The sequence below is a fragment of the Dryobates pubescens genome, chromosome 11 (assembly GCF_014839835.1).
Source record: "Dryobates pubescens isolate bDryPub1 chromosome 11, bDryPub1.pri, whole genome shotgun sequence".
Classification (NCBI taxonomy): Eukaryota; Metazoa; Chordata; class Aves; order Piciformes; family Picidae; genus Dryobates; species Dryobates pubescens.
The window spans coordinates 9,330,841-9,355,803 of NC_071622.1; the positions used below are offsets into that span (position 1 = coordinate 9,330,841).

Below are 24,963 nucleotides of genomic sequence, written 5' to 3' on the forward strand. Positions count from 1 at the left end.
CAGGGATCCATTCAGGGACCTGACCCAAGCTCTCTAATATGGAGAGCTCCAGCTGCCCGACCCACAGCACCTGAACTTCTGCTGAATTCCCACACCTCAACATTTTTGCTGAATCACAACAGACTTGAAAAAAAAACAAAAAGAGTGACAAAAATACCCCTTTTTGTTATCATTTGCACATTTTAATGCACAGCACGGCATGCCAGAAACCATAATGCACTAATACATTTCCTGATAGGAAGTGCAAACGCCCTGCAAATCCACTGGCAGCCTCAGCTGCTTCAGCAACGTTTTCTAGACCTGCTTCTCTGTCTGTTTCTGGGTTAGGGGCTGCTGCTGTTAGACATAAGAGCAGCCCAGGAGCAGGGTGGCCAAGCATCCACAGTTCACCTGGTCACATCGGCAGGGCAGCTGGGGAGCAGGCAGCTGCATCTATCACTCCTGAAGGATGGAGCACAGGCTGCTGGAAACCTTTCTCCAAGGAGAGGGTGGGACATGCAATTGTGAAGTAGCCCCTTCACAGCTGTGGGAAGAAGGGCTGCCCTGTCCTGGCCACTGCTTGGGAAACTGTAGATTCACAGATCCTGCCACTGAGTAGGAGTGGGAATGGAGAGTGGTGAGCAGGGAACAGGGAAGAGAGCTTGGGGCTCTTTCTTGCTTCAGAGGCAAAGCCAGGAGTGGGTGCTGCCAGCACTCCCCTGCCTGGGCTGTGGCTCTGACAGCCATTTCCCACTCATCTGCCTCAGCACCCATGGGCTGTGCCAGCAAACACCCACAAGATGCTGCTTTGATGTGATTCCCAGCGCTGTCAGGGAGCTCTACTGATGAGTGAGGAGTGCCAGAGGTGGTGGGGCGCCGTGACCCTCTGGAGTCATCACAGGTGCCCTGGGTGCTGCTCAGGGAAGTCACTTTGGTTTTTTTTTAGTGTGTTGCCAGTGCTGCCGAACCACTGCTGGGCCCAGGGAGCTGCTTGTGTGCTGTGTTTTAAACACCCCTCTGCCTGCATCCCGATAAGACTATTTTCCTGCGGGACGCTTTCCTGCTGCCTCAGCCCCAGCTTCTTTGGCTGAGGTTTGCCGCATGCCCTTGACCAGGGCCGGGCTCACGCTGCTCTTTGAGCATGGCCATCTCAGGGTGGATGCCTCAGAGGTGTCTACCTTCTCCGCTGCCCCCCCAGAGCCTCCTGGTGCTCTATTCTTACTGGGGCTTCCGCCACGGCACCCTCACGGTCCTCCCGGCGGATGCTGGAGGTCCCCTGGTCACCTGCTCCTGCAGTCAGTGGGTGGGAGGTGGTGGGGCGTGGCGGTTAATGTGTAACCGGCACTGCCACCTTTCACCGGCGCCCAGCCTTCGGGAGGGAGCGAGGCCACTGTCGGCTCCCAGGTGCGCGGGGGCTGCAGGGCCGTGCGGCTGCGGGGACCGGGGCTCGGCGCGGGTCCTGGGCCGTGCGGCCGCGGCCACACCTCAGCCGGCACAGCCGGCTCGGCCGGCTTCCCAGCTTCCCCCCAAACTTGTTTTTCTGCTGGCATTTTCCTGGAGCCAAATGGCTCCCGCCTGTCTCCTCGGGGTCTGCAGCCTCTTCTGTGCCTGGTCGGTGGTGATGGGACACCCCTGCAGCCTCAATCGCCAGGTAGGGAAGGCAAGGGTACTCCGGCGTGGGCAGCAGCTGGGGGTGGGCAGGGGCACCCCACTCCCAGACGCCATCAGCACAGCTGGGGAGGTGGCACCGTGTGCCTGCAGGGCAGCAGGCCCTGGCAGGCAGTTCCTGCTCCGTATGGCTTGAGCGATGAGAAGCAATGAAAACCCACAGGAGCAAGGGAGTTAAATGGGAGATACGCTGTGCAGAGGTGGTTTACCCACACCAAGAGCCTGTCTGTCCTGCTCCTAACCCTGCAGAACCCTTGCTCCCAGCCTCAGACTGAACACATCATATTGTCCAGGCTGTTCTTCAGAGCATGGCAGGGCAGGCAGAGCCTGGTCTGAGCCATGGCATTTCTGACTCCAAGGGTCTCTTGCTGCAGCCATTGTACAGCTGCCTCTAAGGGGTGCATGGTGAGCAGCAGTGAGCAGCATCAAGCAGGAGCCTGTGCCTGTGCTTGCCCAATGAAACTGAAGTTGCTGATCTGCTCTCTGGCAGCTTCAGATGGGGCAGCTAGTCTTCTCCCACCTAAAGTCCAGGCAGGAGTAACACATGATAAGGACTGATTTCCAAAAGCAGTTTGAATTTGGCCACCTTTTTTTCAGGGAAGAAAAATCAGTCTCTGTGGGTTGATCAATCCATCCAGTATGGACTACTGGACTTTTGGGACAGTGAACAGCCCCTGGTCTATTTCATTTACTAGTTGTGGGATAACTGCCTAGCTTATTGTGGGAGAAGAATGCAAGTTTATTTAGTGTGCTTCAGGAGCAGGGGTAATAAATGAAGATATTTGAACTTCTGGGGAGTCTCAGCCTAGAGCTCCTCATCAGCAAATCTCAGACAGCAGTTCTTTTCACAGGGATGGGCTGACTGTAATGGAAAGAACCTCCTGCATGCTCCAAGCTCCCTTCCAAGCAACATCACCGGTTTGGACCTCTCCTTCAACTCCTTGGTTGTGCCCCATCATGGAACTTTCTTGATGCACTTCCCTTCTCTGCACTCCCTCAACCTCTCTAACAATGCCCTGCTAGCGCTGAGCCCAGGCATCTTCTCCAACCTCGGGGCACTGCGTCTGCTGAACCTGAGCAGCTGCAGTATCACCTACCTCCACACAGACACTTTCAAGGGCTTGGGAAACTTGCACACACTGCTCTTAAGAAACAACAGTCTGCAGCAGCTTGAGGTCCCTTTCATCCTGCCGCTGAAGGCTCTTTTCCACCTGGACCTGCAGCACAATGCACTGGTCTCTGTGGACACTTGGAGCCTGCAGCTGATGGAGGTAGTCCCTCAGGTCCAGCTGGAAGGGAACCCTTGGGTCTGCAACTGCACCACGTACCCTCTGCAGCAGTGGCTACAGCGCAGGCAAGGTGAGTGACAGGGTGAGTGGCAGGAGAGCCATCTGGCAGAAGGAACTCTGGGTGCAAGGTTCCCATCCAATCCTTACTCCAACCCTTGGGCAGGCTCCAAGATGGTTTTCCAGGGAGCTCTCCCACCCTGTTGAGGGATAGAAAACTTCAGGGTGATGCATCTTGTCTCTTGCCTGCAGTTGTAGGCAATACCAAAGAATTCAAGGAATGGCAGCAGGGTAATTTAGCCACTCTTCTGGGAAAGTGTATACTTTGGCCCCTAAAGCCACCTTTATGTATCTACATGGAGTGATAACATTTTCAAGAGCTGCTGACCACTCAGCAACTCCACCTGTGGAGCTGAATTAGGTTCCAGCCCTCTGAGCTTGGCTCCCAGGCAAGAGCAGCCCTGTGACATTGGGACTTCTATCAGTATCCAGGAATTTGGCATTATCCTGTTAAAAGGAGCCTGCTGATTACAGTCACACAGTCACATGGTTCCTTGGTCAGGGAGTGTTTTTCTTTGGTTGTGCTTTACAACATCCTGAGGGTCAATGAGGCTGGAGGCCAGAGCCAGGAGCACCTTGCAATGTACCCCATGAACCAAGGAGCAAGCATGGATTTCCATCTCTAAACTGGGGATGAGATGGGTGATCCCCCACCTCACCTTATCCATGTATCTCTCAGCTGTGCAGGTCACCTGTGCATCACCTCCAGGGCTGCAGGGCCAGAAAGTTGTAGCTTTGGATTCCAAAGATCTGGGCTGCCTGGTGAGACAACGGTTGCCTCGAGGGGACAGCACAACATGGCCAGACATAGTGACCTCCAGCAATAGTAAGTTGTGCAACTACAGATGCATCTGTAAGGTCTAACTCCCTCCTGTCCTTTTGTCACCTCAGAAGGGACTGCAGGCACAGATGCCCTGCTGTGCAAGGGGTTCAGGCTGCTGGTGCTGTGGCCTGGTAGGGAGGGTGGCCTCCATTGGTTACTTGGTGGGAAAAGTGGCAATCACCTGGAGGTGTTTGCTGGCTTTGCAACAGAAAAGTTGGCAGATGCCACAAAGCTCACAGAGCACAGGCACTAGTATCAGACAGCTGCTCAGCAGGTTTGCCTGCAGTTTTCACACTCTGTTGGTAGTTAGATCTTGGTGAAGATCATTTTGTTCCTAACAAAAGCAATTCAGTGCTGGCTGCACACCATGTGCATAGGTCTGGCTGCTGAGGAGTGCTGAGTACGATGCAGGCTGACCCACCAGGCCCTGATGTGTCTTTCGTGTGCTGCAGCCACCACACCACCTGTAGGGAAGGGTGGAAGGAGTTGGCCATACCTGGTGGGATTCATCGTGGCAGCAATTGGCATCTCCATCCTGATAGCACTGGCAGCCAAGTGCAAGCTCTTCCACAAGAATTTTGCCAGCTACCGCCACCGGCTGCTGCCCGAAACCAGCTCAGCTGGAGGCAGCCCCATGGAGCACAGCAGTAACTGGGACAGGGACTCCTCCAACCGTGGGGTCTGTGACAGCCACTCCATACGTGATGCTGCTGACCTGCAGGCAGAGGATGATGATGGCTTTATTGAGGACAATTACATCCAGACAAGTGAGCAGCTGCCAGAGGAAGAGGAGCGAGAGTTGCGCCTCTCCATCTGAGCCTGTAACCCAGACACCACCACTACGGCATCTCGCTGTCACTCCCATCTCCATCCCCTTCCTTCCCTTTCCCACCTGCTCTCAGCCTCACATTGCTGGGGACAGGAAGAAAGGAGTGTAAAGAAAGGGTGGGCTGGCAATTGGAGACCGAAGGCAGTCAGCCCCATGGTGTCTCTGTGTGATGTCAGTGGGGCTGCACCAGCATGGTGACGTTGGACCTGCTCCTGCTGTTCCAGCCCTGCTTGGATGCTGAGGATGAAAGAGATGGTGCCTATCTCACCCAGGCAGTCTGGTGGGAAGGTAAGAGGAGCCTGCCTTGGTGCTCCCTGCAGTGTCTTGGGCATCAGCTCCACTGCCTCACAGTGTCGAACCCATCTCTGTCCCTCAATGCTTTGTCACTCCAGAGTGTGATTAAAGCGTGATTTAACTCCGTGTCTGCCTGCAGTGGTTTCTTTGGGGTCTCACTAGGGTGGTGCTGGGAGAAGACCCTGGCCCCATAACTGGAGTGTGGTTTCTTTTGCATATGCTTTCAAGGACCATAAACACATTCCTTGTTAACTGCAGTGGTGAGACAACAGGTCTGTGGCATGAGGAGGTCTCTTGTGCCAAAGTCTTGTTCCCTGCTGTGGTGCAGGCAGCCCTGGTTGTTGTCACAGGGTTTCTATGCTCATCTCTCCAGCATTGTCCCTCCAGGATGTGTCCCTTCTTTTCTTTCTTTTCTGTCTCCCCTCTCCAGCAAGACATGCTAGAATGGCACTTACCTTTCACATGTCAGCTCTGCTGAGCTGAGCAAACCCATTGCTGGCACTGGTTGCAGTGGCAGGCAGGCAGATGTGCTGGGGTGAGACAGCCCTACTCCCCAGCACCCCTTGCAGAGTCTCATCTGTATCTCTATCCATGGAGTTACACAAACAACAATTTCTGCATTCCTGTCACCTTTGTGGTACAACAAACAGCACATGGGACAGTGCAAGCTGTTTCTGCTGTAGCCAGTTGTGCCTGTGTGGGTCATGCTGGAGTTAAAAGCAGGGAGCAGCAATGGCTTCTGCCCTGCTTAGTGAGTGATTCACAAGTCTGGGAAGATTTCCCAGGGTGCAGCCTGGTTATTACCATCTTTGATAGCCCAAGAATCTCTCTGTCATGCTTCAGAGTATGAAGTATCATCCCAGGGATGGCATTGCCTTCATCCCTGCCACATGGCTGATTTTCCTACCTCCTTCAAACCTCCATTTCACTATAGACTGCCTTTCTGTTTCTCTGCTCATTGAGACATTTACAGAGCACAGTGTGTACAGAAGTAAATAATACAAGTTAGAGAACATAAACCAAAGGGGATGACTGGGTCAGGTGTTGGATGAGCAGTACAGGCCAGTGACTTAAGGCATCTTCAGGAGAGGGAAGGTGACATTTAAAGCCTTGAAGAGGAAAACCTGCTCAGTTGTTTCAGTGGTCAGCCAGTTTTCACTCTTAAATGCCATTATTTCTAAACTGAGCTTTGCTTCTGCAGCCACTGCCTCATGTTTTGCCTTCTGGTCTCGTCTTCAAAGCTACTTGTCAAAATACATTAGTGGAAATGTTTTTTATCTTTCAGATAAGAGGGGAGACTTAAATCTGAGAGCTGGGAGAGTGCATTCCACTTACCTTTTGGAGTGTATTTTCTGGGGTTTCTGACATGCTTTTCAATCACCAGAACTCAAGCTAGATGCAGTATTTTACTTCTGGTCTCAGTGATATCTTAAAAGAGATTAAGAATACAACTTTCCAGGCTTGTTTATCCACGATCTTGCTCTCTCTCATTGCTTGCTAGCTAGTTGTGGGTTGCTTGTCTACTTTGACCTTGTTGGGAGGCCCACCTGTTTATTCTTTAACCATACCATGCCATCCATTTCACTTCAGGTGCTCTGATACTTTGGGACAGCACTGACAGGCAGATGCACAGAAGCAGAGCCCTTCCTATGGTATGGCAGCTGGGACCACCTGTGGCTGCTACATTTTCCTGCAGTCTGTTCTCCAGGACTCACAACCAGGCAGTTTCAGATGGGGCTGGCTGGGATGTTACAGGGAAGAAGCTGCAAGGTGCACTTCATGCTTTAGAAATGCCACGTCCCAGTGTGTGATGCAGACTAAGGCCTCTTGAATAATTGTTCAGAGACTCAGAATCTGACTCGAAATTGCCTCAGAATCTGACTCGAAATTGCCTCCTGGCTTCTGTCTTAAAATCCACCTCTTGCTGGGACATAGCATGTAGCAGACACAGCTCAGGGTTTCTAAGGCTATTTAGAGCCTTTTGTGAGAGGCAGTGCAGCTATGTCCATCTCCACCTTCTGGCCGTTCTGTTGCTTGTGATTGAGGTCATAAACGTGAGCGTGTGCTAACGGTCAGCGTGCATCATTTTGGGTCTTCCTGTGTGGAATCCTTTCCTGTCTCTTGAAGCTGCAGCATGCTGAGACAATGAGGAATGAAAGGTCTCCAAAGGGGTTTTATTCCATATCAAAAAGAAAACATCATCTAACAAAAATGAATCTAACTTTCTGTTCTATGTGCTGGTGGATTGCAAAACAAATGTTCCAGCATCTAGTTGAAGCATTCTCGGTGCATCTAAAATGAGTCTGGGGGTATCAAAAGGGCATCTAAAGGGGTCTGGGGACATCTAAGGGTTTCTAGGGTGCATCAAAAGTGGTCGGGGAGAGATCTGAAGTGGGTCTGGGGACATCTAAAGGAGATTTGTGAGCATGTAGAGGGGGTTTGTGGGCATTTTAAGTGGGTCGGGGGGGAACAAAAGGGGGTTTGTGTGTATTTAGGGGGGTCCTAGGGACTCTGGATTTTCCTCTGGGGGGTCCCGGGGGGTCTCCAGAGGGTCCTGAAGGAGATGGGGGGGGCCTCTCAGTGAGAGGTAGGGGTCTCTGTGGGGTCCCCACAGTAGCTGGGGTGTTCTGTGGAGTTGTGGGCTCTCAGGTTTTGGGATGCCACAGGGTTTGAGGGAGCTCTCGCTCTGGTGTACCCTGGTGCGGTGTACCCTGCACGCCTGGAACCATCAGCCACGGCCCCCTCCCTCCTCAGTGCTGCCATCGTGTGTTTAATCGTCGACACTACAGTACCCGGTGTGGGCTGCGGTTCGGGTTTGTGCTGAAAACAACGTTGGTAACACAGGGATGTTTCAGTTATTGCGGAGCAACGCTTACACAGAGTCGAGGCCTTTTCTGCTCTTCACACCCTCAGTGGATAGGCTGAAGGTGGACATGGAGGTGGGAGAGGACACACCTGGGACAGCTGACCAAAGGGATATTCCATACCATGTGAGGTCATGCTCAGCATATAAAGCTAAGGGAAGAACGGGACACGTTCAGAGTGGTGAGGTTTGCCTTCCCACGTAACCATTACACATGAAATATCTCTATCTCAAACATAAGTTTTCCCACTTCTACCCTTTCAATTCTCTCCCCCATCCCACTGGTGGGAAGTGAGGAAGTAGCTGTGTGGGGCTGAGCTGCCAGCTGGGGTTAAACCACAATGATGATCCACAACAGCAAGGGATTGCAGGAACTTCTGTAGCAAGGCAGCAAGAATCCCCTGGGGGCTGCCCAGTGAGGGCACTGAGCACAACACACTTCTTAACCCATCTCAGCTGGAGAGATGCTACCCCCTTTATCCCTAGAGCTGCGTAGGATCTGATGCTGTTGGAATCAGCATGTGTGTCTTTGTCTAAACTCCCACAAGGCAGGATGATAAATAAGGGTTTACTTTGGGGAACGAAACAGACCCTGGCCGGCTGTACCCATGCAACGTAACAAGCACACCCCCCACACCCCCCCATCCAGCCTTATAATTGTCAGGAGCGGCCGGAAGAAGCGGGACAGGGAGGGGCTGGGCGGACGCGTGGAGGTGGCCCTCCGCGCAGAGTCCTCTGGGAAATGTAGTTTCAGCACGAGAAGCAGCGGACGTATAGCCCGGAAACGCGGACTACACTTCCCGTGAAGCATCGCGCAGGACTGGCAGCGGCTGCCCCCTCCCCCCGCGCAGGCGCTCTAGACAGGCCGGAACCGCCGCGAGAGGTGTTGGTTGGTGTTGAGGGCCTCTGCGTGAAGAAGCTGCCGGGGTTCATGGCTGGGTGGTGGTGAGCGGGGTTGCCGTACCGTAGGAAGGGCTGTGGTTTTTCAGGCGTACTGCGATCTGAACCATTCTGCAAAGGGAATGCTGCTTACTGGAAAACTTTGAGCCATTGGTTTCCATGTGTTAAGTAGTACTTCTTTGTGAAAGTACTCTGTCTCAAGCTGCGCCAGGGGAAGTCTAGGCTGGAGGTGAGGAGAACGTTCTTCACAGAGAGAGTTGTTAACCATTGGAATGTGCTGCACAGGAAGGTGGTGGAGTCCCCATCCCTGGAGGTGTTCAAGGGGGGATTGGACATGGCACTCGGTGCCATGGTCTAATAGTCATGAGGTCTGTGGTGACAGGTTGGACTTGATGGTCTTTGAGATCATTTCTAACCTTACTGATTCTATGATTCTGTGATATGTTCACAAACTTAAAAAAGCTTCTTGGGACAGCTTTTTGTACCCCACTCGCTCCCTTCTGTTTTGTTCACAGGCTGGTTGGTGCAGTTGGAAGAGAAAGGCAAAGGCTCTGTCCCCCAGTCTGTGTATGGTATCTACGTGCAGGCAGCTGCAGCCCCCTGCGCGTTCCTCATCATCATGGCACTGCTGAATGTGGGCAGTACAGCTTTTAGCAACTGCTGGCTGAGTTTCTGGATAAAGCAAGGCAAAGAAGTAAGATAATTTTTTCCTTTTTTTTGCTCTTTTGACTCTTAAGCAGAGAAATTGTTCTCCTAGACTAATTCCAAGCAGTTCTGTGAGATCAAATGGTACTTCCTAATTGAAGCAAGTTGTAAATCTCCCCAGGATGCAGTCTCACTGGAGAGCTCATCTCCAAGAATAAGAGAGCTCCAGTAATGAGAAAAATACAATAGCTCATGTGGTTTATACTGCCCTCTTGTTCTTTTTCTTGGTTAGCCTAAGAAAAGGAAGGGAGAATGTGAAAGGCACCAACAAGCTGCAGGAGGAATTGGTATTAGTAGTCTTGGTTTGCATTTGAGTGTGACCTTACTTCTAACATGATGATTTTGTTAAACTACATGGCTTTAAGTCAAATGATTTTGGGGAGCTTCTTGGAAGACTGCTGTGGGATGGTTTGGGACTTTTCCCACTCTGAGGGCTTTGATTGCAAGTCTTGTGTTTAAACATTCAAATACAGCTGCAGGTTTTGGGGGCTAGGGGAGAAAACTACTCAGAGAAGAAACCCTGAAGTGCAGTTGGCCAGTAATTTTTGAGTAAGCAATGAGATCCTTAAAGATTAAAAAATGAACAAAGGAAGAAAATGAGAATGTATGGTAGTGTGACAGTAAAGAGTTTACTGTATAGTGGCAGAAAATAACAGATGTGTTTGATAAGCAATTACAACCTATCCAAGGTGAATATTGCTATGTAGTAAGAGTGGTGGTCTGCTGGTATCTGGCTTTGTTCAGAAGAACACAAGAAATGTGAAACATCAAGTGAGAGTTAAGCAATCAAATCAAGTAGGCATTGTGATTTTAGTTTCACAGATACTGCAGGAAAAATGCCAGGGACTTGTGCAAGGAGCCAATCTGCAAGTTGAATATCTCTGCTAGGGAGAACTTTCTGAAGTATTCAGTGGTCACTGGGAGGGGACAGAGAACAGTTCAATTCTACCACATGTAATATGTACATGATTAATCCTTCTTTTACCTAACCATTCACTGAACCCTTGAATTTTCTGCAGAACACCACTATGACTCTGGGAAATGATACTGTCATAAGTGACAGCATGAAAGACAGCCCTCACATGCATTACTCTGCTGGCATCTATGCACTGTCTATGGCAGTGATGTTGATTCTGAAAGCTGTTCATGGCGTTGTCTTTTTAAAGGTATGTGTCAATGCTGCTGTTTTTCTTGCACACACGCTTCCTTTCCCCCCCTCCCCTTTTGCTTATTGCTCTCACTGTGGCTTTTTTGTCACTTCCTGAGAGAGATCTTTGAATGAGAGGAAGTCAGATCATAAATTGTGAGGCTTCTATAAGTCGTCTCTTGCACTGTGCTTTCTGTTAAACTTCTGCTCAAATTAACAGCTTCCTTCCAGTGGTTGGAAGCACAGAATGCAAGAAAAAGAATTATGGCTGGAGAGAGAAAGTGAGCAGAACGTTTTGGTGCGTGGGGAAGCTGCAGTGATAGGAAGGCAAACATCCTTTCATAACCCTGCAATGTTTTCTGCATCGTCAGGTAACTCTCAGAGCACCCTCAAGGCCTCATGGTGAGCTCTACTGATGGATTCTGTGTAGCCCCATGAAGTTCTTTGACACTACACCCACAGGTTTTCCAAAGACATGGATAAAGGTATCTCTCACTGTGTGTGTTGTAAATCCCACAATCAGACCTCCCAGTTACCTCCTTAATACTCTCCAGTGTCTTGCTGCGTCTATTGCCAGGCATGTACTTGTTAATAGGCAAAGCAGGAACTGGGACATACCTGGTTATGATTCTAGAAGGCAATTGATACTTCAAGTTTGTCTATTCACTTGTAAAGAAGAAAATGTGCTTTTGTGCCTACAAACTGCACATGTACTCTTAGCAGTTCATGCAGGGGGAGCCCTGAGTTTCAGGGTGAAGTTGTTGTGTAGCAAAGGTGATAATTAGGTCGGAGTTGCATCAGTGCTGGACTGAATGGGTATATATAGGTTGTTTCAGGTTTCTCTACTCAACATCTTCCTTTTTCCCTTCCATCTTTTCCAGTTGATGGTTGTTTACCCTTTCAAGCAGAAATGTTCATTCATAATGTCATCCTTGTGTTGTTCTGCCTGGGGGTGATCTCTGGGGGTTTCCCCTGGTTCCTGGTGGCAGTGGGGCCCCTTGTCCTGTTCACAGTTCTGCATGTTGTGTCTAGGTAAGTGCAGCAGCTGCTTTGAGTAAAAGTAAAGATACTTTGACCTGTTAGTAAGGACATAGAATTCTTCAGGTATATATGTACATGAGTGTAGGGGCTGGCATATGATGGGTGTGTATCTCTCTTAGAAGTGCTTCTTTGCTTCCAGAGTCTTTTGAGAGCTCAAACGTCTGGACAACATTATGCAGTCTCTGTTCCTGTCTCATACTACATCAAGCATCCAGGGTCTCTCCACAATCCATGCCTACCACAAAGGACAGGAGTTTCTACACAGGTCAGTCTAGATATTCACCTAACAGTGGTGGGGCACAGAACAGTGTGCAGCAGGGTATATTCACAAAGATTAATTAAGGTGGTCTTGTAGTCAATAGCATGCATTGGCTTTAAGAGTAGAAGTTACTTTTGGGGGGAAAAATGAGGAAGAACAGGAAAGGAAAGAGTGAGGGAAAACTCTCTAGTTGCCAACTGGGAAGAACAGTGGTAGGGTTCCAAACAAATGCCCTGCTCTGGGGTTTTCTGCAGTGCAGTGGGTGGTAATGATAATGGTAAGGACAATTTGTTGACCATACTTTAGTAGTTTTTACCTTGGGCTCTGCTCACACTTTTTGCTGGTTGTTTCTCCTTGTGATGGTCTCAGTATGGGTTAGAGAATGCTAGCAAAAACTCAGTGTGCACATTGAGCTGTTGGCTTCTAAGCACATGTGTAATGGGGTAACACTTATCAAATACCTAAGTGATTGTAGCCACCTTATGCACTATGCTTGATTTTTCTCTAGTACAAATGAAAATCTGCAAAATGAGTATTAGTGAGGGAGAGTGAAACATTCACCATGTGAGTGGTGGTTGCTTCTCATGAGAACCTGCTGTAACGATGTCAGGGTTTTGGAGGTTAAAGGTCATGAGGGCAAGCATGAGAGCACAAGGAAAATGGCCACAGAAGCCCTGCCAAAACACTGCTATGCCAGCTGAGATGAAAGATTGCAAAGCTGCAAATAATAGTCCCTTAGTATTGCTGGTGCTGGAGCCCTAAGGCTCTGCACACACTGTGCAGAAATCAGTGGTGTAAAACAGAGTTGGATGATCAGAAACATCTAGTTATTTGCTTTGCTAATCCCTCAGCTCTCGCCCCTTAAATATACTTCCTCAGCTCCAGGGTGTCAGGACTGTAAATTGATGATTGATGTGTTTTAATTAGTGTCACCAGTTCTATCAAAACTTAGTGTAACTTCTACACTTGTGTGTGAAATGATTCCTGTGCCTATTCTGAAGCACTGCTGCCCCCTGGTGGTAGTGGAGTGAAATCCCGACACTTAGATGGCTAATAACTAAAGCTGTTGGCTTGTGGGAACCCTTTCTAAACTACCAGCTGCCTCCTGGTGGTACTGAAGTGAAATTCCAACACTTAGACGGCTAATAATTAAAACTGTTGCTTGTGGGAAGCCTTTCTAAACTACCAGCTTTCCAAGTGATTAATATACTATAGCTATTTCAGAGTTAACTATTAACTGACATTAATTCACTTTGGACACCTTAACTATAGGGTGGCCAATGCCAAGAGCACTTGTATCAGGTAGAGAATCATTTAGGTTGGAAAAGACCTTGAGTCCAGCCATTATCCTAGTACTGACAGGTCCACCACTAAACCTCAGCACCACATCATTTAAATCCCTTTAGGGATAGTGACTGCACCACCTCCCTGGGCAGCCTGTTCCAGAGCTTGAGAAACCTTTCTGTGAAGAAATGTTTTCCTGAACTGTGATGTAAACTATGAACTGTGTGCAACTTGAGGCTGTTTCCTCTTGTCCTACCACTTGTTACTTGGGAGAAGAGACCAACAAGGTGCTACAGCCTCCTTTCAGGGAGTTGTAGAGAACAAAGAAGTCTCCCCTGAGCCTCCTTTTCTGCGGGCTAAACAACCCCAGTTCCCTCAGCCACTTGTAAGACTTGTCCTCTAGCTCCTTCACCAGTGTCACTGTCCTCCTATGGACGTGCCCCAGCAGCTCAATAGTTTTGTAGTGAGGGACCCAAAACTGAAAACAACATCTGAGGTGCAGCCTCACCAGTGCCAAGTTCAGGGGGACAATCACTTCCCTGGTCCTGTTGGCCACACTATTAGTTTTGGCTCTTACTTGAATATTAAATCACAGCTCTCTAAAGTTGTCTCTGTTTTCTCCCATCACTCCAGTTAACAGGGTTATTCCAATTGACAGTTAGACTTGCTTCAGAGTCAGAAGCTCACCTCACCTCAGTGGAGAGGATTGATCACTGTGTCAAGGTAGGACAATTACATATTCAGCTGTCTGTTGTAAAAACTCCTATGCCAGCTATGCAATGAACAATAGGAAAGGAGAAAGGCAACCACAGTCTGCCTTAGTGTAGAATGTATGTTTCTGCAGTTTGGATTTAGGGCTTTTTTCTCCAGTGTTAGCTCAAATACTTTGGCTGAATTTCTGCCCATCCTTTGCCAGTTTAATTTTCACCTTTGTTTTAAAGAGATTTATTTTTCATTTCCTGCAACAGGCAGTTTTAGACTACTAAAGCCTGCTGTCAGCCAGCCACACATGCCCAGTGTGTTTGCAGCAAACACCAAGATGAAGCCACTATCAGAAACCAGCCTTGTGACTGAGCTTAATTCTCCTTCCCTTATGGTCCAGCCTGGACCATGGAGTAGCTCTGCTACCTTCACTATGACTTTTCTGTGCTAAGTCCCACTCAATTTGGGCAGATCTCCTGCACAAGCACTGTTTGCCATAAATAAGCCTCATCCTCCCCTTGAATTTTGAAGAGGAAGGCATCAGCAGCAGTATGAAAGATCCTCATTTCCTCAGGTTGTTTGCATGGAAGAAAACTTTCCGGTTGTGTCTCTTCTGCTCTTCATTCCATGGAGAGAAAAATTAGGTCCTAATTGGCTCTCCAGACCCCAGAGAGAGGAAAGCAGTTAGGGAGAGCAGAGGAGAGTGGTTAAGGCTACAGGGTAAGTCTCACTGGGCAATGTTATGGCGGCTTAGGGGGAAATACAGTTTTTGTGTGGGACACCCTGGTGATTCACTACCTGTCCTCAGAGGGGCTGGCAGCCACATTCCACAGGGATGTCCTTGTGTGTTCCAAATAGTCACATGAACCTATCTGACTGGAGAGGAGATCCTCTTCTTATTCTATGAAGCTGCAAATGCCCATGGAGAAAATCTGCAGAGGAGTGTGGCCCTCTCCAGTGCCACTTTGGAGTTTCTCAGGAGATGTGAGCTGGCTACTGGGAAGAGCTCTGACAAGCGTGAGAAAGGCTGTGGCTGGAAATTGAACGTGTGGCTCTAGGAACCTGGATGCAGCACAAACATCCCAAACATTTTCAATGGATTTTATTTTGTTTAATAAAAAACACCAACCAAGCTTGCATGTATATCTTATATATATAAATATATACAGTATATATAAAACAAATGCATCTGGACAACGCCTTTCCCTGTGGCGCAAACTGTAAGGCATAGAAGGGGTGGGGGGAGGGGTCCTAGCAGTCCTATTCTTGGCACTACAGAGCAACACCCCACCCCCAACCCCCCCACTACACCCCTCTGCTCACACCCCCATGTTGGCTTTTCTCTCTTCTTTGGCTTTTCAAGGCAGCAGTGCTGGGAATACTCAAGAAAGCAAGGAAAGCGCTGCGAAGCCCAGGGAGATCTTGTCTTCCTCAGGTCTCAGACTAGTCCAGGCAGGGTCACTCCATCTCCTTGCATCGATGGGCTTCCTGCAGACTGATGGCAGTGGTGCTGCCTCTGTGGCACAAGGGACTGGAGGGATGAAGGGTCAGTGGATACAATAGAAAGCAGTGACCAACTTCTAGGGTGAGCTGGGGCTGGGGTGGGGGGGTGGAGAGAGGCGCAAGCTTTGCATCTCAGCACGATGGTGGGTGGGACACAGCCACGGGCTGAGATTGGCAGAGGTTTCTTTTTGCAGTCCCATGCAAAAATGGAAACCAACAAGGATGAGACTGTCCTTTACTGAAGAAGCTCGTAGTATATTGAGCAGAAGCAATAAACCTGACAATAACAAGAAAGAAGGAAAAAAAAATAAAAGGTGGCATTATCCCAAAAGGAAGGAGGAACCTTGTCACTCACGAGCGGTTCAGTTCGCTCCCAGCTTGGTCCCCGTGTTCAGTTCTGGGTTGGGAGGTTAGGCTTTTTATCTTCTTTTGGTTTTTGTAATTCTTATTATTTTAAAAAAAATTATTCTTTTTCTCTATTTTTGGTGTGGTGGGGTGGTTTTTTTTTTTGGTGTGGGGGTTCTTTTTAGTATTTTTTTTTTTGGTGTTGTTTTGGTTTTCTTTCGGCACAAAACGCGTTGCAAAGCAGGACGGCTGCTGCTGTATTTTCTTCTGCAAGGCAGCTGCCTCCAGCCATTAATTGACTGTGGGCACTTGATTCCTCTGTAAACTATATTCCTTTGCCTTCAGTCTCAGGTTGGCAATACTGTTGGCCATGTTCATGCCCTGTGCCGGGCTGGCATTGGTACATGTGGCAGAGTAGGTGGCCATGGCGCTGTGGGATGGAAGAAGAGAAACATCACATCAGATACGGTCTTCACAGCAGGCAGAGAAGAAATGCACACCACAGAATCACAGAAACATTCAGGTTGGAAAAGACCCTCAGGATCACCAGGTCCAACTGATAAACCCTACTCTACAAGGTTCACCCCTAAACCATGTCCCCAAGCACCACATCCAGATGCCCTTTGGTGGCTCAGCCACCTCCCTGGGCAGCACCTTCCAATGCCTGACCACTCTTTGCATGACATTTTTTTTCCTAATGTCCAGTCTAAATCTACCCAGTCGCAGAATGGCCAGTTGAGGCCATTCCCTCTTGTTCTATCAGTAATTACCTGTGAGAAGAGACCCAGGCAACCAGCACCAGAACAAGGGGACACAGTCTCAAGCTGTGCCAGGGGAAGTTTAGGCTCGAGGTGAGGAGAAAGTTCTTCACTGAGAGAGTTGTTAGCTAGTGGAATGTACTGCCCAGGGAGGTGGTGGAGTCACCATCCCTGGAGGTGTTCAAGAGGGGATTGGATGTGGCACTCAGTGCCATGGTCTAGTCATGAGGTCTGTGGTGACAGGTTGGACTCAATCTTTGAGGTCTCTTCCAACCTTGGTGATACTGTGATACTAGCACCAGCCTCCCCACAACATCCTTTCAGGTAGTTGTAGAGAGCACTGAGGTTTCGCCTCAGCATCTTCTTTTTCAAGCTAAACAGTCATAGCTCCTTCAGGCACTCTTCATAAGACTTATTTTGCAGACCCTTCCCCAGCTTCCTTGCCCTCCTCTGCACTCACTCCAGCGCCTCCACATCTCTCTGGCATTGAGATGCCCCAAACTGAACACAATAGAGAGAGGTTTCCATACCTGTGAGATGTGTTCCTAGTGTCAGGAGAGAGTTATCACTACTTTAACACCCCTGCAAATCTCTCTGCTGCAGATCACTTATCCAGGGATGGCCAACACCAAATTTTCCTATTGACTTCAACCGGCGCCAAAGTCAGTAAGAAAAAATATCTGTTTCCTATTTTCTAACTCAAAAGGTTTGCAATGAGGTCAAGGCACCCAGCCTGCCAGTTAGGCTGTTGTCCTTAATAGTGTTCCCACTGGGAGCAATGTCTTTGATGAGAGCAATTGCTCCTTTTACTGCTTGTGAAATAATCACGTCACTTCTGAACCGCATGTGACATTAAAGAAACACTCTGGGAAAAACCCATTTCAACCATTGTGATGCTTTTTGGTTTCAGCCTTCACATTTTCCACATTTTTCTGCCCCTCAAAACTTCAGCTGATCATACAGAGCATGCCTCAAAGGCTGAGGGAAAAAAAACCCCAAACCAAAACATCTCTTCTCCCTTCAAATAATGACTTTATTCATGAGAAGACATTACTTTGGGCAGTGAAGGCTGAATGAAGATCTCTGAAGCCTTTCTTATCCTACCAAACATTTGCAAATCTGCTTTCCAGGCCACTAGAACATTTGTTTAACTCAGGTGGCCCAGGTTTCTGCAAAAAGCAATTGCTCCCCACAAAAACCACAGCAAACTATCTGACATGTTGCATTTGCTCTGTGATGAAGAACAGTTGAAAGGCATTGAGTGAATGAGCGATGCCAGTTAGATGCTGTAAATTAGGGGAATTTAACACAGCCATGGGCATGCATGCTCCCTCCCAGAGTGCTGGTAATATCTCTGACTTCATATGGCACAGCTGAGTTTAAATGCAATCCAATGCTGTCTGAATTCTCAGCCTCCAAGATCCAGATATAATGATAATAAGATATAATAATCACAGAATCACCAAGGTTGGAAGAGACCTCAAAGATCATCAAGTCCAGCCTGTCACCACAGACCTTATGACTAAACCATGGCACCACGTGCCACATCCAATCCCCTCTTGAACACCTCCAGGGATGGTGACTCCACCACCTCCCTGGGCAGCACATTCCAACAGCTAACAACTCTCTCCGTGAAGAACTTTCTCCTCACCTCGAGCCTAAACTTCCCCAGGCACAGCTTGAGACTGCGTCCTCTTGTTCTGTTGGTGGTTGCCTGGGAGAAGAGACCAACCCCTTCCTGGCTACAGCCTCCCTTCAGGTAGTTGCAGAGAGCAATAAGGTCTCCCCTGTGCCTCCTCCAGGCTAAACAACCCCAGCTCCCTCAGCCTCTCCTCACAGGGCTGTGCTCGAGGCCTCTCCCCAGCCTCGCTGCCCTTCTCTGGACATGTTCAAGTGTCTCAGTGTTGGGAAAAAAAAAATAATACTAGGGAAAGGGTAAAAATAATGTTGGGGAAAGGAAAAAGAGGGAAAAGGGCAAAAATAAAAGGGAGGAAGGGAGACAGGGTGGGGCTGGGTGTGTCCTGCTGCTCCAGGTTGATTCCTATCTCCATTTTAAAGTCAGGGAAAATAACTACTTCAGGAAGAAACTGCATCAAGACTTGTGGCAACACAATGGCTTAAAGATAAGGAAGAGACAGGGCAGACCTGTAGATGTAAAGCTGCTTACACTCATCCAGAGAAAAGCACCAAAAATTCCCTAGGAAAGCAAATATTCAGGACACTGAGAGTCTCTAACAGCTAACAAAAGGACATAGAAGATAGACATTAAAACACACACATCAAAATACAGGCTCTGCCCAGCTCTGGGTGCATCCACTGCAACTGAAGGGTGTCCAGGACATGATGGATTGGTGTGCCTGGAGCCATCCCTAGCTGCCTGCATATCCCCTCAGTTCCCTCTCCATGGCTGGGTTGGAGGCTTTACCCTCTCGTTCCCAGTAAGTCAGCAGCAATGTGAAAAAAGCCAAGTGCTTCCTGCAGGGGCACTGCAAAGTTTCACAGGGTGTATAACCAGTGGCTACCTAAGGACCTATTCCCACCTGCTTTCACAGAGTGCATATCCCCTGTGATTTTGGGCTGGAACAAATGAGAACAGCCTCAAGGATGCTTTAAAGTACATAAAACAGGACTTTTCAGCCTCAGGTGTAAGCTGTCCCATTCAAAACCAAACAGCTACTTAAGCCTGGTCTAAACCTGCAGGGATGCTTCTCCTCTGAGCTCTCCAGAGGTGGCAGGAAAATGACTGCTGCCCAGTGAACTCTGCTAAACCAAAAGTGTCCAGAAACTCTTTTAGCAAGCTGTTCTACAAGAAGCAGCACCCAAGAAGGCTGCCTCAAAACATCTGTATAGTAAGTAAGGGTAGTATAGTATAGTATAGTATAGTATAGTGTATAGTATAGTATAGTATAGTATAGTATAGTATAGTAAGGGCTGAAGTCACCCTGTTGCCTCCTCCCTCTAGCCCATTCAGGCACAGAAAGAGTCTTCTTCCTCTACTCAGCTGCCTGCATCTGTGAAACACACAGGAACACCGTGTTTCTGAGGCCTGAAATCCTTTCAAATATGGCTTTCAGTGGCCCATGAAGTCAAAGGTTGTTGGAGTGGGAAGTGCAGGCTGGCAGCACGACTGCTAGACTTGTTTTCTTAGGAACCTTTGCTGAGAAATGGCTAAGCAAAACATTTCAACTTCAAAAAAATAAAATAGTAGTATGGACTTGGCTATCTACATGACACAGATCTGCAAATAGCTTTGGTTCACCTGTGGCTGAATGTATTTAGAGAATAAACACACTGATTGAAAACTTTCCCCAGATCTAAGAGTGCAAACAGCACCAAACATGCAGTGCTCAGCCCTCTCCCTGACTTGCCGTTACTCAGGGGCTGCTATGGCAGCTCCAGGAGATGGGGAGGGGGCAAAGGGCCATGAAAACATTCTTCATGGCTGCTTGCCACCAAGAGTCCTTTACTTTAATAACCCTACTGAGTTCAAAGCTTTGATGTAGCTTTGACTACCTGGCCAAGATGAATGTGATTGCTAGGAGATGACCTACTATTAGAAAGCCTCAGGAGCATAAATTGTTTGAGGGTCTTGAGTACCACACACTATGAAAAGTGGTTGCTCTGCTCCTCTGTCAGTGCCTCCTACCCCTCTTTAGGGCAGTGAGAGGGTGACAGTCCACCCTGGCTGGGCATGCCAGCCAGCAGAGACTGCTGTAAGCTGCAGGTATCTTTGTGGATACATCTTGGCTTAAGACAAGGGGAAGATAGCAAGACAGAGGGGAGGCATCTTCTCCCAATGGAGAAGCATAACCAGGATGGGACCTCAGGAGAAGAAAAAAATATCCCTGAGGTTTTTCATTCTCCCTTGCTCTCCTCATTGGCATCTCCAGAATGCCTTAGGCTTCTTATTCCTGAGAGTGGCCCCAGGCAGCCCTTCCTAGTATGCCCTGGAAGTTACCTTTGCAGTCTTCTCCCAGAACCTGTTATGAAGCCCCTTGTGGAAAGTTGGGAGGGATGATCTATTTTTAAAAGTGTGAGAGGGAGAAACAAGCCATGAGTGTTCAGCAGGGATCTGCTACTGTGACCAGAGAAGTCCCAGCAGGGTGGGAAAGGACCTGTGTCCCTCTCCCTGAACTCACCACCTCCTCTCTAGGATGCTACACTAAGGAGCACTTCACAGAGAGAAAGCCTTAACCCCAGAAGGGGCGTTTTGCCCAACAAGCAGTCCTTGGGTAAAATTCAGAGGATAAGGGCCATCTCTGAGACCAAACTGTTGGTCATCAAAACCTTCTTCAGTACATGGAGTGTACTTGTTCTTCTGGAGCTACAGAGTGGATGAGGAGGATCCCTTGGCACTGAAGCGACAAACTATCAGGAAGACCATGTGTTTGCAGACCTAACTGTGCAAAACAATGTTTGGGGTGCAAGAAGTGGGGGCAAAGTGACCAAGGAAGAGGAGTTCTGGGCATGGTGTGGTTTCTGGAAGCCAGTGGGAAGCTGGCTATGACCAAGCCTGGAACAGGAAGAAATCCAGCCAAAGATTCCAAGGTCCTGACCATCAATGAAACCACTGTGCTAAAAAATACCCACCTACCTCATTTTTTACTGCATACAAGAAGCCGACTGACTCCCCACAAACCAACACATCCTGTGGATCTTGCAACCACACCCAGTTCCTGCTGGGCTGTGGATGGCATGAAGGAGGACAGGGAGGCCTTGTGACATGCTTGGACATCCTAGATCCTTTGAACAGAATGCACTTCTTTCCTGTCACCCCTTAAGCAGTGATGGCCACAGAAGTTGGACACTTAACATCAGTCATCCTGGGTCGTCCTTACTGTGCACAAAGCACAGCACAAGGACACAGCTCATTCGTGCACACGATCGTGCTCTAGCAACTAGAAAGAAATTGCTCGCTAGTTTGATGCTGACCACTAAGGGAAGTACTGGGAGCAGCATGTATGGAGTTCCCAGCCCTTCGTTAGACCAGTGACTGCCGTGGGACAGCCACAGAACTCCCTCTTCTGGCCACTGAGTGGTGGCTGAACCGCCACAAGTACTCTGCCGTCACCTCCCCTGGATCTGTCCCGTGTAAAGGCTTCTTCCACGCTTTAACCTGCATGCACCAGGGAAGCAAGTGCAGCCCCTTCTGTTTCCATGTATTTCTCCCTGATCCTCTTTCAAAATGTCCTGAACTGCAGAGAGAGACTACCAAAAGAAGAGAAGCTGCAATCTCCCATGCCACTAGTGGCCAGAAAGCCACAATGATGCTGATCCAAGCTCCCCTTGAGCCTGGAGAAGGGATGGGAATAGGTAAGGAAAAACAGTGTGGTTTTTGGTGTGGTGGTCAAACTGCTGTATCCTCCCACTGTCCCATGGGAACATAAACATCCCATTAGAACTGCCTGAGGGCCACTCAGGCTGCTCTGTATAACACCAACTGGTCAGCCCCAGAGGGATTCTTCACTTACCTGTAAGGTGAGGCGGTACCCCAGGAGAGATAGTCGGTGGGTCTCGGAGCTGGGCGAGGTACTATGGGCTGCTCCACGGCGGTCACGTCCCCTGAGTAGGATTTGAGCAGAGAGGCATTCTTGCTGGCCAGCATCGCCCTCTCGTTCCGGCGAAACTTGGCTCTCCGGTTCTGGAACCACACCTGGGGTGGGAAGAGCACAGACCCACCAACCATCACAACCAGCTCTGCTGTATCACTCACCCTTTCTCCACACCGCCTCTGCCTGCTGGGCAGGACAGGACTCTTTGGCATCCCTGGTACTGGAAGCCCTAATGACAAGTCAATCCTTATGTCTGGCCTGATACAACCCTCACTTGGGGAGCTGACACAGTGAGGTCCTTGTGGGACCAGGTCTGTCCTGTGCTGTAGGCAGCAAGGCTTGGGAGTGCTGTACAACCCACTGTATTCCATGGTCTGCCTTGACCTTCAGAAGGTGCAAGCTTACAAGCCATTAGGGTTGAGCTGAGCAGCTCAAGATAATGTGAGAAGCATCCAATGTTTTAGCCTTGAATCAACCATATGAATACATCTGACTGGGGAGGTGGTAAGTGTGGTGGCACATCAGGTCTGGCAGGCCTCCTCAAGACATGGCACACTTGGGACTACAATACAGCATGACCCAGAAGCTTGATGACCCTAGTGTGCCATACAGATCTTGAGGATTTCTACTGCCATACTAGAATGGTCTGATCACCAACTGCTAGGTGAGTCATTTCTGGATAGAAGCTGTGGTGATTACCTGGACTCTGGCTTCGGTGAGGTTGACTCTGCGTGCAAGGTCTTCCCGTACAAAGGCATCAGGGTAGTGTGTCCTCTCAAAGACCCTCTCTAATGCCTGGAGCTGGCTGCTGTTGAAGGTAGTCCTGTTCCTCCTCTGCTTTCTTTTCTTCTTCTCCTCTGAGTTCAGCTGGTCATCTAGGAGAGACAATTGGAGATGTGAAAGACCAGAAAGCTAAGAGCCCACAGCAATGGGGTGAACAACCTTGACGACTTAAAAATGCAAAGGACTAGGGAAGGCACTTGAGCAGTTTCACCACCACACCTTCACCATGCTGTGTTAGTCCTCATCTAACAAGGAGGTGGAAAGCTCCTAGCGCAACTTAAGCCACCCCATGCCTCAGCTTCCTTATCTCTAAACAGAAACAACAAAGTCCAGAATGCACCTCCTCATTCCTGACAATCCTAGAAACCTTTTCTGACCATAAAAAAAACCCATGTCTCTTGGCTTCAAAATTCCAAGGACTGCCCTTACTGGGACACAGCACAAGCCCCTGGGGTGAGCACGAATCCTGCACTAGCTCTTGCTGACTGTGAGCAGACATATCTATCCCAGAGCAAGGCAAGCACAAGGAAACAGCTGTTGCTCTGAGCTTGCCTCCAGCCCAGGTAATGCTGTTCTCTGTATATAGCTCCATTTGGCTTTAAATGAGGACTGCATTCTCTTATCCTCCCCACATCCGGACCCAGAGGTGTTGGTTTGGGCAGAGATGGGGAGCTGTGAACAAAGAGATGTGGAAAGGAAGTGTGGCTGACACTGGCTGGAACCACAGACAAGCATAAAAGCCAGCTCTGCTTGCATGCTTGCATGCCAAGGACATGGAAAGATGGTCAGAGAGAAATGGATAGCATCGCAACTGGGAAGCATAACCCAGAGAGACTAAGCATAGGCACAGTGGATGCTGTTCACTGAACAACAGCTGTGCACTCTCCAGGAACTCCCTTGCCTTGCTCAGGCCAGCAAGGTGATGAGCAACAAACTCTGTGTCCCAGCAAAGCATACTGTGTTTTGTGCCTGGTTTGTACTTACTCCAGCAATAAATCAGTGTATGCAGATATCTGAGGTAACTATGAATATCTGCTCTGCACCATGTCTCCTTTCTCCAGTGCTGTTTCACATGTCCATGTAGCCACAGCAATGGAGCTATCAAAGTATGAGCACTTGTAGGTACTGACAAACAGGGAGCAACAGCTCCAGGGCTTTGAATGCTCTTTATTAGGACAAGCTGCAGACCATGTCACTGGCTTTGCTTCTACCCTACATGTGCTGAAGTATGCTCCCTCATCACACCAGTCAAAGCCCAGAAAACCACGAGAAGCCACACTGAAGGAAAAGGACAGCAAGGCACCATTTGGGAGGAGCAGGGGGACACTGGTGCCACGTAAAACAGCTCCATGCAGGCTGCAGGACTGGTGTGCCACCACCTTGCACTCTTCCCTCTTCAAGTGTTCCAGTATGTGTGGGGTCCCACCAAAACCATCAAGGCTTCTCATGCTCCTTGAGCACCAGCCTTCAACACTCACATGAGCACCTGGCAGAGGCCCAGTTGGGCAAAGTCAGCATGGTCCCACATGGTCCCATGGTCTTGCATGGAAGAACAGTAGCTACACCTGGGAGGATCTGGGCCAATATTCATGTCAGCATGCATTACAAGCTATTGACTGTGGTCTCCATAAAAACGCACGTGTTGGTGAGTAGTGTTTTACCTTTGGATAATCACTGCACACCTTGGCCCAGATGACAGTCCCACCACTGAGATTTGAGGGCTTACCCTGCTATACACCAATTGGAGAATACTCCCTTGACAGCCATTTCTTTTGCCATATACAACTACGACAGCTCTCCTCGTCCTCCTGTTCTCCAGGGGGTGTGTAAGGTACAGGAAAAAGCTGACATGGAAATTGAAGTCCATGACTGTTGTCCTCACCACCTGTTTGTGTTACTTTTTGAAGCCCATCTGGTAACAGTTACTGCACCTGAATGCCTTTGGAATGAGGCCCATCCATTTAGGAACAAAAGGACATTCCTCTTAAATTAAAGTAGGGTTTTTTTTTCAGATGCCTGCAGGTTTACAGTTCTTCCATCTCCAATCCTTCTTTAATGGCTTCTCAATCTCTAGGTAACTGCTTTCCAGCCTGGAGGTTCCTGGGTGCAAAGCCATTTGAGGGGAAGAATTGGGAGACCAGTTTTTAATGGACATGCTGAATCATAAAGCTGAGCTGGGAAG

General features: G+C 49.0%; 2 protein-coding genes and 1 long non-coding RNA gene across 3 annotated transcripts in view; 2 read left to right on the top strand and 1 right to left on the bottom strand.

Moving 5' to 3' along the window:
- The first annotated feature begins 2,509 nt into the window (after positions 1 to 2,509).
- On the top strand, positions 2,510 to 5,001 carry C11H1orf210 (chromosome 11 C1orf210 homolog). The gene is made up of 3 exons (XM_009901933.2): positions 2,510 to 3,006; positions 3,673 to 3,819; positions 4,269 to 5,001. The coding sequence occupies exons 1-3, from the start codon at positions 2,619 to 2,621 to the stop codon at positions 4,631 to 4,633; spliced, it is 900 nt and encodes a 299-aa protein (XP_009900235.2). The 5' UTR covers positions 2,510 to 2,618; the 3' UTR covers positions 4,634 to 5,001.
- Positions 5,002 to 11,675: 6,674 nt separating this feature from the next.
- On the top strand, positions 11,676 to 15,078 carry LOC128897544 (uncharacterized). The gene is made up of 3 exons (XR_008462441.1): positions 11,676 to 11,860; positions 13,772 to 13,861; positions 14,699 to 15,078. It is a non-coding gene; the product is annotated as an uncharacterized LOC128897544 (long non-coding RNA).
- Positions 15,079 to 15,898: 820 nt separating this feature from the next.
- PRRX1 (paired related homeobox 1) overlaps positions 15,899 to 24,963 on the bottom strand; it is a 41,625-nt gene continuing 32,560 nt past the window's right edge. Inside the window, exons 2-4 of the mRNA XM_054165323.1 lie at positions 22,698 to 22,873; positions 21,918 to 22,099; positions 15,899 to 16,118 (exon numbers count right to left, since the gene is read on the bottom strand). Coding sequence (XP_054021298.1) covers positions 15,980 to 16,118; positions 21,918 to 22,099; positions 22,698 to 22,873 — 497 coding nt within the window. The 3' untranslated portion in view covers positions 15,899 to 15,979. The remainder of the gene's footprint in view (positions 16,119 to 21,917; positions 22,100 to 22,697; positions 22,874 to 24,963) is intronic.